The sequence below is a fragment of the Macrobrachium rosenbergii genome, chromosome 21 (genome assembly GCF_040412425.1).
Source record: "Macrobrachium rosenbergii isolate ZJJX-2024 chromosome 21, ASM4041242v1, whole genome shotgun sequence".
In the NCBI taxonomy this organism is placed as follows: domain Eukaryota; kingdom Metazoa; phylum Arthropoda; class Malacostraca; order Decapoda; family Palaemonidae; genus Macrobrachium; species Macrobrachium rosenbergii.
In genome coordinates, this window is record NC_089761.1 from 55,228,750 (window position 1) to 55,244,392 (window position 15,643).

General features: G+C 40.6%; 1 protein-coding gene across 1 annotated transcript in view; it reads left to right on the top strand.

Annotated features, from left to right (window-relative positions):
* Positions 1-15,643, top strand: part of LOC136850203 (serine-rich adhesin for platelets-like) — a 114,270-nt gene that overhangs the window by 85,386 nt on the left and 13,241 nt on the right. The window contains exon 7 of the mRNA XM_067123842.1: positions 952-1,658. Within this exon, the coding sequence (XP_066979943.1) occupies positions 952-1,658 (707 nt within the window). The remainder of the gene's footprint in view (positions 1-951; positions 1,659-15,643) is intronic.

A 15,643-nucleotide genomic window follows, 5' to 3' on the forward strand; every position in this document is an offset into this window, starting at 1 on the left:
CAACGGAAAAGGACGCGTGCTAAAATGGAATGCAGATGGTGCTGGTTTGTTGATAGTCCGCGAGTGGTGCGGGCGTTGTATCGGCACCTCGCTCTGGGGGACTTTTGACATTGGGAATGTCTACAGGGCGGAGGCCTGTGATTGTGACAGTCTCACCCTTTCATATACACGACTCCATTTTATGGAGCTCGCACTGAGGGTAGTAACTCCAGCTTTGCATTTAGCTTTTTTCTCTGGTAGATTTAGCAATGGATTTACCTAGAAATAAGTGCTGAATGGTTATTTCACCGGGTGACACAGGTCGTATAACCCAGAAATATAATTTCTGGGAACATACAAAATGTGAATGAGGGTTTCATATTATTTAAGGGTTTGTATGAAAAATGTTGCTTATTACATTTTCATCTCTTTGTTGAGATTGATGTGACATATTTTAGTTTTATATTTTATCTTTGTATGTTTTACAAAGAATGTGTTGAATGTTGCTGAAGTCACTTTTATTTTATGAATTTGAAGGATTTGTTGTTTGGTTTCAAAGATTTAGATGGTTTGGACATGTTATGAGAAGGGATGAGTAATTAATGGTCAGAAAAGCAATAGATATGGAAGGAGAAGCTGGAGAAAACTGTATTTGGAGGCTCAGAAAATTGCAGAAAAAGGGAATAGATGAAGGATTAAACCTGATGTGTTCAGGCAGAAAGAGTACAGGACAGAGGAGATTGGAGAGAACTTTCGTGTCAAATCACAATGGAAAAGCTGTGATAATATTATTTAGTAATATTATATCTGATGCAGTCACATATTTATAGGCTATAATATGCATGTAACAGAAAACAAGATCCAATTAAAATCCAAAGAAGAATCAGTGAACATAACAAAACACTCAGTTAGGTTATAAGAGTTCCATATTTTTAAAAGTAGTGTTATAATGTGGTTCTTTTTCCCTTTTAGTATTTTACAGCCTAGAACTGACCAGGAAGAAGAGGAAAGTGGTGAATGAGACGCTAAGATTGCGTTATTCTTGTTACACATGTAAGAAGGTATTTGTGGGTCGGATAGAAAGGCACTATGAAAAATTCCCTAATCACCGAAGAGATCCCTCTTTACCAGAGGAGAACCCAAACCAGTCTTATTCAGCTATCAAAGCTTTATCAGATCCTCAAAAGCCAGATTCCAAAGATGAAGGAGTTGGGAAGCCAGTGCTTAGTCCAACTCCTGGCACACAAGCATCAGAAATGAATGGTGAGCCAAGTTTACCCATAGAGACATCAGCAACTGTACTAGAAGGTCATGAAAATGGAATGTTGCTTGACAAATCATATGGCAAACCATTATCTGAGTCTTCTCAGCAAAATAATGATAAAGTAAGCTCCCTGGAGACTCAGGAATTTAAATCTGTTCAAAATGAAGCATTTGGTCCTGGTGATGCCCTTCCAAATTTTGAACCTGCTGTGCAAACTGCACCACCAAATTCTAGAAATAGAAGAGCAAGGGGGAAAGGACGTCGTCGTGGTAGAGGAAGTTGGGCAAGGTCAAGCAGTTCTGCTCCCACTCAGCAAGTTGTAACTGAACCTCTAGAAGCAGAATCAAAGGCAGCTGCTGTTCCACCTCTTCCATCTCCTCCCCCTCCTCCAGCACCTTCCAGCACATTGGAACAGGTTAGTTTTTAATCCTGTGTTTTTATGTTAGGTTTTCTCTTCGTGCTTCTCAGTTTCTTACATCTCTGCTACCATATTTTTAAATTATGTTTGTTCATAATGAGACACATTCTTATGGAACAGTCCTAAAGACTGTCAGGTTGCATGCCAAGCTTTTTTTAGAAGAGTGCCCTTATGTGAAAAAAGAAAAGAGGAGAGAAAAGAGGATTAGAACTGCATAACAAAAAGAGATGCTAAAACACTTAACATATAACTGGAAATAACTTTATTAACTACTGTTATGTGCTGCTGTTTTAAAAATTAAAGGTAAGGATTCATACAGTTTTTATATATAGAATATGTCCTTATAATCACAGTCAAATTTTGTTTAAGTTTCAGTTGTGTAAAGTTTGCAAGTTACCCCCCTTCTTTCCCCCCAAAATTGATAAACTTTTGTGAATTCCCTCCAAACCATGGAGGATACTTCATTGAACTTTTTCAATTATTAAGCCTTATAACATAATAAAGAACTTTTAGAAGCTGTATTTTTTATTTTTTACTTTATTTTGCACTTAGCATATATTTCAAAAATAAAATATAAAATAAGTCAGTAAACATTTAATGTTCATTCTAATGATGCATATGTATCTGTAATTGGATGAAAAGTGAAAAAGTAGTTGGCAAAAGAACAACAAAAATTTAATTTGGAGATATTGGCTGTCAAATATTTTTTTTGCTTTTGTGGAGTACAACCTGTAAAAACATTATGTAAGAATATGAGGATAGAGAATGAGTCATCTTTGTATTTACAATTTTTTTGGCTGTTGTGAAATTGATAAGAAAAGGAAGACTTTTAATTTTTTTTCTTATATGGAACAGGGGCAATAAATTTTTTTTCTTGTAAGGAACAGAGGCCCCTTCTTATTTTCAGAAGGCAAGATTATCAGAATGCTGTATGCTGTTTTCAATTTTTTATGGATTTATAAGTTCCTTCTTGATATTCATTACTCTTTTGAATTTTGACTTTTTCTTCTTAATCTTCACATGAGAACTTTTATTCTTTGTTGTTGAGGTTCTTCCTTATGTTATAGCTCTTCTAAATTTGCTTCCTTATATTCTTAAAACATTTCAAGTCAGTATACAATATCATGCAACAGAGGTTTTTTATCGTATACATTTCATCGTTGTCTTCATGCATTCGTATCCCTCTTTTTCACATCAAAGATGCATGTTTGAGATTGGAGGATTGACACAATCTTCAAACATAGAGATGCTCACACCAGCTGTGGAAGTAGCGAATGTGGATGTCAAATTAGTAGTGATGGTGGTAGCAGTTGTAATGGTTGTTTTCTTGTGTTGTTGACATTGACATAATAGCCTGTGGTAGAGGATGCTTATTAAGTATGCCTCGAAGCACAGTATACAATAACATAGGAGACCTATGTTATTGTATACTGTGCTTTGAGGCATACCTAATAAATTATTGATTACTTTTAAAACTAGAAAATACAGTAAACCCCCGGATTCGCGTTTTTAGAACCCTTCTAAAAACACTTAGAACTGCCTATTTTGATAGTTCAAACAAAGAAAAACTCCAAGAATGCTTATACAGGTATTATCCTACTTACTTTGGGGTTAGGTTCCAAAAAATCCATCATTTGTTGGAAAAAACGTATCTCGAATATAGCCTAGCCTACAGTAGGGTATTCAGTACCATGTATACAAATATGGTAGCCTAGCCTACACTACAAAGTATACTCTATACATACATGGTATAGAAATTATTAATATCAGCTAATTCTGGAGGTTCATGCAGAGTGACTTATGATAATTCAATACAAAGAGAAATTGAATAACAAGCAAGAATTGGCTTAGTCTACACTATGGTATATCGTATACATATACAGTAGCCTAGCCTACCTTATACTGTACTCTATATTTTCATAATATCGTATTATACAAATATCAACATAACGAATATGCATCTTTTCCATGGATCTTTTAAAATGTTATGCTTTAATTCACTGTATCCAATAATATTGTACATATTATATTGCTTTTGTATTATAAATTGCGATCGTAGGGATCAATGTTTTGGTTTGGGAATCAATTACGCGGTAAGTTTATTTTGCAGTGTTTAACTCAGTTCAGAGCACTTTTCTTGCTTCTAGTTAGCATAAATGAATCTCTAGATACTTTATTTTTATGGGGCAAGGTTATTTTTCGTTATACGAAGTGTTTTTAAGTCTAAATATAACTTAAATACGTCTCGTGAAATTGATTTAGCTGTTTTTTTCATTAATAGATGACGTTGGCCGTTTGGGAGGCATGTTTGTTTTGTGTAAAAAAAATCAAGGTTCCATTGGCTATTTTCACTTTATTTCATCATAATATGAGCTTTTCGTATTTATTGTTTATCAGCGTAAAAATAGAAGTAATATGTGTTCTTTCATGCCCAGTAATTTTGATTAAAATACTTCCTCTCCCATTTTAATTACAGTAAACCCCCCGTATTCACGGAGGATGTGTACTCGCGAATAGTTAAAATAAGCGAATACTTAAAACCCCTCTAAAAACACTTAGAACTGCTATTTTGTTAGTTCAAACACAAAAAGATCTCTAACAATGCATATAGCTGAGTATTTTAATAGTTTTTATCACAAAAAGTGCATTTAGTCATGAAAATGATATGAAAATACAGTAATTAGTGAATATTTTTCAGTGAAAAATACCACGAATGGGCGAATTTTCCGTGAATAATGTGTATATACGTTCCACAGAGAAATCCGCGGATCGTAAGACCATGAATACGGGGGTTTACTGTATGTTCAAGTTTCATCCATGTTGCTGATGCATGATACTTTATAGTCATTAGCAGCTTGAACATTGTTTTCTCAGCTTCAGCTACAACTTGCAGTTTAAATTTAGCAGTATATTTCCTTGCCAATCTTTTATCCACACCGAATAAGGGTAATGTAAAAACATATCAGTCCTATTCGGCTTAACTTCATTTGTACTATAACTACGTTAATTGTTTATTACCGTATGATGGTTGAAATACTGTACAAGCAAAACAGCTGTTGTTATCCATTTCGGTTATAAGCAAAACAACAGTTTCTTGTTCAATTGTTGATGGCTGTAAGCATTTACACAAGAGTATAATGTTACTAACAATACTTATATCATTCTCTTTTACCTTTTTAACAAGAAGATGGGTTAAAGAGATGGAGGAAAGGAAGTTGGTCTATTGTAATTTGGTCTCTCTTGCTGCCTGATTGTATGCTGCTGCCTGTGCCCACAGAAAATGTAAAAATATTTTCTACATATTGTTGTACAGGCAGTCCCTGGTTATCGGCAGCCTCGGTTACTGGCGATCCGGTTTTATGGCGCTTGTCTAGCAACGACGATAACCAAATTTTCGTCGGTGATAACCGGTTATCAGCGCTGATAACAGGTTAACGGCGCTGATCGGCTCTTATCGGCAGCGCCGCTAACCGGTTATCAGCGCCGCTAACTGGTTATCGGCGCCGCTAACCGAGGATCTGTGCTATTATCACCGATTTTCGGTTAGTTGCAATTTTCGGTTGTCATCACGCCGTCGGGAACAGAACCCCGCCGATAACCGGGGACTGCCTGTATCGGTATTAATTGCTTACCCCATCAAATTATCGTAAGGCGAATTATCGTAACTCGAGCACTACCTGGGTACCTGAGTATTTTAACCCTTAAACGCCTACTGGACGTATCATATGTCGACTAAAATTGTCTGTTGGGTGCCAAGTGGACGTACCGTACGTTGACTACAAAAAATTTCAACCTTCGGTCAACTTTGACTCGACCGAAATGGTCGAAAAACGCAATTGTAAGCTAAAACTCTTACATTCTAGTAATATTCAATCATGTACCTTCATTTTGCAACAAATTGGAAGTCTCTAGCACAATATTTCGATTTATGGTGAATTTTTGAAAAAACTTTTTTCTTACACCCGCATGGTAACTCGGCCGAAAATTTCAGAAATTCTTTCGTCATTTTGTTGTAATTTTTGCACTGTTCTGTATTAGCTGTTACATAAAGTTTTATATATGAAAATGTGAGCAATTTCATGTAAAATACAGCAAAATACAACCCATGGTTGTAGCTTTTATCAGTTTGGAAATATTTTCATATAAACCACGATAACTGCCAAAATTTCAACCTTCGGTCAACTTTGACTTGACCGGAATTGTCAAAAAACGCAATTGTAAGCTAAAACTCTTACATTCTAGTAATATTCAATCATTTACCTTCATTTTGCAACCAATTGGAAGTCTCTAGCACAATATTTCGATTTATGGTGAATTTTTGAAAAACTTTTTCCTTACGTCCGCCGGAAATTCTTTCGTCCACGTTGTCATAATGTTTGCACCGTTTTATATTAGTCGTTACATAAAGTTTTATATATGGAAATGTGCACAATTTCATGTAGAATACAACAGAAAATAACTCATGGTTGTAGCTTTTATCAGTTTTGAAATATTTTCATATAAATCACGATAACTGCCAAAATTTCAACCTTCGGTCAACTTTAACTCGACCGAAATGGTAAAAAACGCAATTATAAGCTAAAAATCTTACATTCTAGTAATATTCAATCATGTACCTTCATTTTGCAACAAACTGGAAGTCTCTAGCACAATATTTTGATTTATGGTGAATTTCTGAAAAAAACTTTTTCCTTACGCTCTGCTTATGTAACTCTGCCCGAACATCTCAGAAATTCTTTCGTCATTTTGTCGTAATGTTTGCATCGTTTTACATTAGTCGTTACATAAACTTTTATGTATGAAAATGTACGCAATTTCATGTAGAATACAACAGAGAATAGCTCATGGTTGTAGCTTTTATCAGTTTTGAAATATTTTCACATAAATCACGATAACTGCCAAAATTTCAACCTTCGGTCAAATTTAACTCGACCGAAATGGTAAAAAAACGCAATTGTAAGCTAAAACTCTTACATTCTAGTAATATTCAATCGTTTACCTTCATTTTGCAATAAATTGGAAGTCTCTAGCACAATATTTCGATTTATGGTGAATTTTAAAAAAAAACATTTTCCTTACGTCTGCGTGGTAACTCGGCCGAACATCTCAGAAATTCTTTCGTCACGTTGTCGTAATATTTGCACCATTTTATATTAGTCGTTACATAAACTTTTATATATGAAAATGTGCGCAATTTCATGTACAATACAACAGAAAATAACTCATGGTTGTAGCTTTTATCAGTTTTGAAATATTTTCATATAAATCACGATAAATAGAAAAAATTCGACTTTCGGTCAACTTTAACTCGACCGAAATGGTCGAAAACTGCAATTGTAAGCTAAAACACTTACAGTCTAGTAATATTCAATCAATTAGCTTCATTTTTCAACAAACAGGAAGTCTCTAGCACAATATTTCGATTTATGGTAAATTTTTGAAAAAACATTTTTTACGCCAGCGTTATGAATTCATGCATCATTTTGCGATAATATTTTCTCTGTGTTGCTTTGATCGTTTTACAATTTGTTATATACCGAAATCATCACAATTTAGTGTACAATACAAAGAAAAACAAAATAACCCGTTAGCTTTAACCATTTTGCTCACAGCGCGATTTGTATAAAATTATATATGAAAAAATTTTTTTGCGCTGCCATATATTTCAATATTTATATATGATAATGATATTTTTTCATTTCTGATGGTTGCATACTAAACTTCAGGCAATGACAAAAAGGAGCCAAAATGAACTCTTAATCTTAAAAACTAAGCGTGCTGTGATTTTTGTAAAAACTTTTTCCGCTTCGGCGCTAACTCACCAAACGCCGCCGGCATACGGGAGACGTTTTTGTAAATAGAGGCTCGGCGTTTAAGGGTTAATAGTTTTATCACAAAAAGTGCATTTAGTCATGAAAATGAGATGAAAATACAGTAATTAGCGAGTATTTCTCAGTGAAAAATACCGCAAGTGGACGAATAATGCGTATACAGTATGTGTTCCATAGAGAAATCCGCGAATAGGTGAGTCTGCGAATCGTGAGACCGCGAATACAGGGGCTTTACTGTATATAATTCCACAAAATCTTTTGTTAGATGGTTTAGAGTACAGTATTCCTTTAATTATCCGGACCCGATGTTATCCAGAGGGTCCCCAGCACCATGCTATACATGTAAAATATATATACAATTCATATATATGAAAATAAATGTGCAAGCAGAAAGAAGTTTTATAATGGTGCTTACAGGCATAAAGAGGCTGAGAAAGCTCTTATTGTAAGGTCGGCAGACTGCTATCAGCTTAAAAGCACTCTGTCACTTGACACACCATTACATGTCACTTGTTTATCGCTTTAAATTGACTGAGACAGATACATCATCAATACAATACCTTATGGTGAAGGCACATGGGTGGGCAAGCACTCATGTTGTCTGTTAACTTTGGCACTTTTGGTGCAAACGTATACGTTATTACACATGACTTTAGATTTTAGCTTGTGAATAACTGATTGAGTATGCATCATCATGACATAAAAATTTCTTTGCAGTTGGCTACACTCAGAGAGTATTGATGCACGAGAGAATATCAGTGTGCTCTTCTCTCCTTTATCCAGTTCAGTGTCAGTTTTCTGTATTTGTATGATCGTGTGTTGAAAAGCTTTCCCCTAAACACATTACTTTTGTTGCAGTGCCTGCAGTATTGCAAGTGCTCTTATGGCTGTGGGTGGTGCTGTGTCTGTTTTGTATGGCCCCATCACCCCCTAAAAGGGCTAGGAAAAAAAAAAGGTGAAAACTGTCAAGAGGATTGAGGCTGGTTGGTCAAGGATACATTTCATGGAGGAGTATGACATTTCCCAGTCTACCCTGCAGGACATCAAGGTTATTAATGGCAGGTTCAAGAAGTATGCTAACCACTTTAGGAAGTTGAAGTTAAGGAGTCAGGCCCACAAGGTGGTGGCAAAACCCTGTCATAGGAAGTTGAACTGTCTACCTTGATCTGGTTTTGTCAGGAAAGGGCTGCCCATGTGCACATGCACAGTACTAAGTTGAAGGCTGCTGCAATGAAGTTTGCAGTCTTGCATGGGGATGCAGACTTAAAGGCATCCAAAGGTTAGCCCTTTCAATTCAAGATGTGATATGGGCTTTCCAATAATTAGACTCATAGCAAAGTTTTGGGTGCTTCTGGGGAGTAAATAGAACAATTTCCTCAGGCATTAAGACTTGGTGGAAAAGGAAGTCTTTGTTTTAAGTCAGATCTACAATGCTTATGATGTCTCTCTTTGCCCACTAACACTTGGGCTGACAAGGATTTAGCTAATCGAAAGCTTTCAAAGCATTGTGCGTCTGCTTTATGTGCAAATGCTTCTGGTGGGCATCATTGCAAACCAGCGGTTATGGGACATGCAAAGCAACTGCCTGTGTGGGTTGATGGATAATCTCCCAGTGATATGATATCACTCAGCAAAGGCTTGGTTCACCTCCAAGATCATTTCCAGTTGGTTCCAGAACCACTTCTGTAAGGAGGTTGTTCATCATCTGACACTGAACTTTGGAATTGTCAGACATCAGATGAAGGCTTTGCTTCTCATGGGCAATGTACCAGTGCATCTTACCACCTCTCGGTTGGTGACGAAGGTCATATTAGGGTCATGTTTTTGCCTCGTAATACAACTGTACTCTCAACCAGTGGACCAAGGTGTTATTGTTGTAACAAAACGGCTATACTGTAGGAAGTTCCTGGAGGAGTTAATGCATGATGTTTGAGGATGAGGAGGGAAAGGAGCAAGTCTTGGATACATAGGAGAACGGACTCTAGAGAATCTTCTAAAGTACTCGCTGAGATCTGCTAACATAGAACTTTGCAGATACTTGGAAGAACATCACCATACAGGCCCTGGAACACACTTGGAACTGTGTCCTGAATGATGAAGAGGGCATGATTGACTTAAAGACTTTGATGTCGTTGACTTTGTACCCAACTCACCAAGTGAGGCAGTGAAGTTGCCAAGAATAATGTACAGGAGTGGCTGGATGACAAAAGTGGCGATCCTGGCTTCCAGCTGTTATCTGACAGCGAGATAGCTGCTGCAGTTGCTGGAGGTGAGATGGAAGATGAAGCCCCTGAAGACAATGACAACGACGAAGACAAGTCTCCGTCACAACCAGCACCTTTGTATAAACACGTGAGGGCAGTCTTCGATATGTTTATTGAAATTATGGAGACTCCTAACATGGACTGTAACACCTTCCCCAGGGCGTTGAAGAGTGCTGAAGGTGCTCAAGAAATGTGGCAGGCAGTGACTGCAAAGAATAATTGTTCTTATCGTCAGAGTACCCTCTAGGAACCTCAACATCTCTCCCGGCTAGTTTACCACTTCGTGAGGTACAGGAGGCAGGAAGGAAAAGTGTTGATTATCTAGAATTTATTGAAATGCTTTATATTGATTTTTATATAACATTATAAAGAATGAGGGAATTATGGTAAAAGCTGACAAGGAATTTGTATCCTTGAAAACTGTACAGTAGGTATTTTGGAAAATGTCAATTAACTTGTTAGTCTTAAATTATGTTAGTAAATTGTAATTGTTCCTGCCTATACACAAATCTGCATTCCTTACATAGGATTTACTTTTAAGCACATGCTTGAAATTGCCACTCAGACTTATTGACAAGGTAGTTAACTATCGACAGGTAGGTGGAACCCTTGCCCATTTGTCAGTTTGCGCCCACTTTGCTTCCTGCCACCAATTTGTGCAGATGATGTTTCCTACACTCTGACCCAACCTTTGTTATTTTCATACAAATAAACTATTTTTGCCTAAGTGTTCTTCCTTTTGTTTGTTAGTCTTAGTTTTGTCTTTCTTTATTTTTGACTTATTTAAGCCATCTTCCTCCGTCTTGAGAAAACCCATCAACCTTAGATGCTGTTCTGGTAGAGACAAGCCCTGCAATAGGTTCTTGTGTTCTTTTGAACCTGCTCTACATAAGCGCTATATGCTGCCAGGAAGTATATGTGCAACCAAGATAGCCCTCGTACAAAGTGCCATGAGTGCCTGATTGAACAGTGGGTGAAGTTTGCCCCAAGGAGGAAGAGGGAGAAGCAGTTCTCCTTGGTGTCTCGGAGGGTATTACTCTACTGGTGATACCTAAGGAGGTCTTCAGTACCTTTCTTCCACTTGCCAAACTTCAACATGTTGTTGCTACCCTTAACGGGTTAGCTTCTTCACTGACTCCCACTGATTATTCAGTGGAGATCCATGTATGGGGTAGAGGACAACCATTCTGGTACCTCTCTCAAGGCCTCTTTTCACTCCAAGGGAGAGTTTTCTGTGAGCGCTTTCTCTCAGGGTAGAAAGGAGTGCATATTACTACACTGAACGCTTTTGTAGGCGCATTGGAAGCTGAAAGACCCAGGGAATTGTGGCCTTCCGAGGGCATCTTAGGGAGCCAAGTGTTTCTGCCTTACTGGTTCACCTCACTGCTGGAAGAGTAACCCTTGTGACTATGTCCACTCTGATTGTTGTGACTTTAAACAGTCACAGTCTCGTGGCTCTCTGACTGCCCCCACCTACATGGTATCCCCGCTTGTTCCATTAGTGTATCCTGAGGAGTTGCTATCCTCCTCCCTGGGGGCAGTTCTCCTCCCTACAGTCATTAGCATTGACGTCAGCTGGACAGGGTAGGAAGAAGTCGAAATGTAGGAGGAAGTCGTCATCATCATCCTCATCCTCATTTTCATTGTCTGGTTCCTCTGCCTCCTCACCATCTTTTTCCAGAGCTCTTAAGTGTAGGAAGAAGAAGGCTGCCATGTCTGTCTCTTCCTGCAGGAAGTCTTGCAAGGCTTCAAGTGGTCAGTCTTCCCCTGTGGAGAAGACGGATGGGGTTCATGCTAGCTCTTCCATGAGCACTGCTGCACCCATTACTTTGCACAAGGATGCAAATGCTATCCAGGGTTTCTTGGAACCCAGGTGTACCAGTACTGGCCTAGCTAGCCAGGCTGGCAGGCTGGCCAGGTTTCCCTTACCACTGGTATGGGACCTTCTGCCAGCAAGGCCCAGTGTGAGCAAGCAAGAATTAGACATGCAGGTGTTCATTCTCTCCCCCCACCATTCTTGTATGAGAACAATTCACTGCAGGTCGATGACCACCCATGGCCTCGCTTACCCAGTAAGGGCACCATCTTTACCAGGCTGGACAAGGGTGCCGGGATTGCTCACCTGTCACTTTGTCTTCTTCAGGTTTTCTCATGAAGTGGGGTCAGACAGGTATGGAGGCTGGGATTGGGAATGTTCATGCTCCCTTCTCAGCCCTCCCTTGGAGGCCTATGTTTCTGGGTTAGTCTTAGGAATGGACAGGTTGTATCCTCAAGTGGTGGAGTGGTCCTCTGGAGGCTCTTGATGAGCTTCTCTCTTCTGCAGGGAGAGCATCTTGGGAGGATTGAGAACTGGAGGGACCCAAGGGCCCTTTGCCCTGGGACTTGGACACCCCTGAGGTGCAGAGGCACTTTCAGGAAGTCAGCCAGCTTCTCCAGATCAGAGAAGTCCCAGGCTGTATCTGCTCCCTGCAGAGGACCCCACTTTTCTTCAGCCCCTTTGGGAAAAGGGACTCGAATGCATTCCTTGCAGTCCCTATCCTCTCTTGGAAGGGAGGCAAAGGGAGGAAGACCAGAGGAGGATGCTGAGGGTGGCGTTCCTTCCCACCAGCTGCCAACAGTGTGGGTTGCCTGTCGAGCCACTTGGCAACGTGGCAGTGACATGGAGTGCAGTCCTGGTTAAAAGATGTCCTTCGGGAAGGGCCTCTGCTTCCCTTCAAGTTACCACCACCCCTTGCTTGTTCATTGGTCCATTTACCTAAGTAAATAGTACCAGGCTCTCAAAAGAACCTCGCTCTTCAGGAGGAGGTGAATGCACTGCTGGAGAAGAGTACAGTGGAAGTCATTCAGGACTGGGATATGGGGTTTACAGTCGTCTGTTTCGGGTAAAAAATGCATGAGGTGGTTGGAGACTGGTCATCGACCTCTCTCCACTGAACCAGTTCATTCGCCAAACCAGATTCAAGATGGAAACTGTTTGCTCAGTTCTGGACTTCACAAGAGAGGGTGACTTCATGAACTTGGCAAACCTAAAGGATGCGTATCTTCAAATACCTGTCTGTCAGTCCTCTTTGAAGTACTTTAGACTTTGAGTGGAGGGGGGAACAGTCTTTCAATTCAGGGCACTGTGTTTCGGGGACAGTCTTCTCAAGTTTTGTCATGACCTGGGTGTCATGGTAAACTACAAGAAATTGGATCTCATTCCCAAGCAGAGGTTAAAGTACTTGGGCTTGCTGATAGATTCAGCACCAGTGAGAGTTTATCCTTATGACTCTTGCATCAGCAATTTCTGGGAGGTAGCACCAAAGTTCCTGTCTTGTCAGGAACAACCTGTTTGGCAGTGGCAGGTCATTCTAGATCATCTGTCATCCTTGGAAAAGCTGGTCCCTCATGGGCGACTTCACTTCCGCTCCTTGCAGTGGAAGCTGAAGGAGTTCTGGTCTCCAGGAGGAGACCCTTCTTTTCTTGCAGTTCCTGTCTCAGAGCAGGTAAGGGAAAGTTTAGCCTGGTGGTTGGACAATAGGAACCTCACAGTGGGAGTGCCACTCAGCACTCTGCCTTTGGAGATGCTTTTTTGCTCTTGGATGCATCCAACGAGGGGTGGGTGCACACCTGGGTGAGTTATTAGTTTCAGCTGTGTGGGACCAGAATGAAGAGAACTGACACCAATGTCTTGGAACTGAAGGCAACTTTTCTAGCCCTTTAGAAGTAGGCAGTCCCCAGTTAACAGTTGGGGTTCCGTTCCCGGCCAAGCACCAGTAACCAAAAATCGACAATAATAACGCAGATAAACCGCTTATTGGTGTTTTTAGCTGGTTATTGCACCAATAAACCACTTACCAATGCCAGTAAACCTCTTGGCACCGAAAAGCCAGTTAACGACATTGCTAGCCAAGCACCGAAACGCCGTTAACTGATGCCGGTGGTAAGTGGGGACTACCTGTAGTAGTGGCATACGTCAACAAGCAAGGGAGGTTTAGTATTTCTTCCCCTGTACCAGTTGACAATGCAAGTGCACAAGTGGGCAGTAGACCACTCAGTAAAGCCGACTGCCTGGTACATTCTGGGGTCTCGGAATGTAGTGGCAGACAAGCTTAGCTGGTAGAGACAGGCAATAGGGATGGAGTGGCCTCTACAGACCTGTGTGCCTATTTGAGGTTGGGTGACCCAGACGTTCCAGCTCTGTTATCTGAAGTCCAGAGAGAGACTTCCCCTGACACAACCTAATGTATCAGTTGCGTGTAGAGAGGTATCACCAGGCCACAGAAGTGCTGGGACTTCACACCTGGAGACTATCTAGCATCTCCTCTGAGCAAGAGGCTTTTCTCTCTAGATTGTGAAGGAGATGTCAGAGCATCTGCATAAGTTCTGAGCAGCTGTCTTTCAGGAGGAAGTGGCTCCTTTCTGTGGTTGATGTCACAGAAAGGGTATCTCTTTGATCAGAGGACTCAGCAGGTAGTGGACTCCTCTGCCATGGCTATAGGTCTGCCTTGGTTCAAGTCTTAACACTAAAAGGAGTAGATCTCTTATCCTTGGGGAGATTTTCATGCTCCTGAGAAGCTTCGAACAGTCTTGTCCTCCTAGGGAACTCAAACATCTGAGTGGGACATGTCTCACCCCTAGAAATTTGACTCATCGGCCATATGAGCCCTTACAAGAGTTTTCCTCCTAGCCCTGGCATTGGTGAAGAGGGTATTAGAGCTTCATGGCCTCTCAAGGGGATGGGAATCTGTTTCACTTGAATTTGTCTGGGATTTCATGGCAAAGACTCGGAACCCGTTGGCATCTGACATCAAGTTTGAGTCTCTCTGGATCCCCTTCATAGAGGACTTATGGCATTACTCTGTCTTTGGCATTCCTTAAGAACCTGTCAGTTCATCAGGTGTTGCATGCAGGGGGTGTACCACCTAAGCCTCCTTTTACCTGCAGGGCATTGCCCACAAGTCTTTGGACACATTTTCCTTGGCCCCTATGGTGGCTGCTCAGTAAGTTGTGTAGCTAGTCCAGCTCCCCTTTCAGGACAGTAGCACCTTATCTAAGGCATTCAGTCAGTGAGAACTGTGCAAGTTACTGGATCTCCCTCCTTTCTCTTTCCTTCCTTTCTCACAGGGCAGAGTCTGGGTGCTAGGCCAAGTACAAGTTGGATGGATATGAAGTGCAGGCAAGCTGTATGACTTACGTAAGTCTTCTTCTTCTTCTGCCTCGTTGTCAGCTTCGTCGGATTCGTCCATTGTACCTGTGCATGCTCCAGTTAAGCATTGGAGGATCAGGGACTTTGTAGCTGTTCCTCATGCCAAGAAAAGAGGGATAATTTCTTCCTCTTCGAGCTGGGATTGCCACATCCCTGTGTGTACGCAAACTCAAGATTTGGTTGTGGGTTCTGTCTTGGAGGTTGGTGGTCGTGGTTCTTCCATGGTTGTTCAGCCTAGGAAGCCTATGGACGTAGGACTGAAAGTTTCATTGGTTCGAGCCTTAGGAATGAACACAGACATAGTGGAAGTGTCTTCGAAAAATGTTCAAAGGTCGCCCTTGGTGGCTCAGCGGACGAATAATATTCACGATGAAGTTCCTGTGTCTGGCACGGCCATTCAAAGTTAGGAGGAAAGATGACAACGCTCCAATCAAGAAGTCTAGAGTACTGGAAGCGGAGGATTCACGTGTGGATGGCAACAGACATTCATCTTCTAGGCCGTAGGACAGTGAAGTTGTTGTTCTGCTGTTGGTCAGGCATTCAAGGTCCAGATCTCCCAGGAAAGTACCCAGTTCTCCCCCAATACATGTCGGCTGTAGAAGTATGGATAGATACGGACGTAGTTCGTCACCAGATCGGTTGGACTCGAGGGAATGAGGATGTTAAGGTTCACAGTGAAGGAGCAGAGAAAGAATTCAA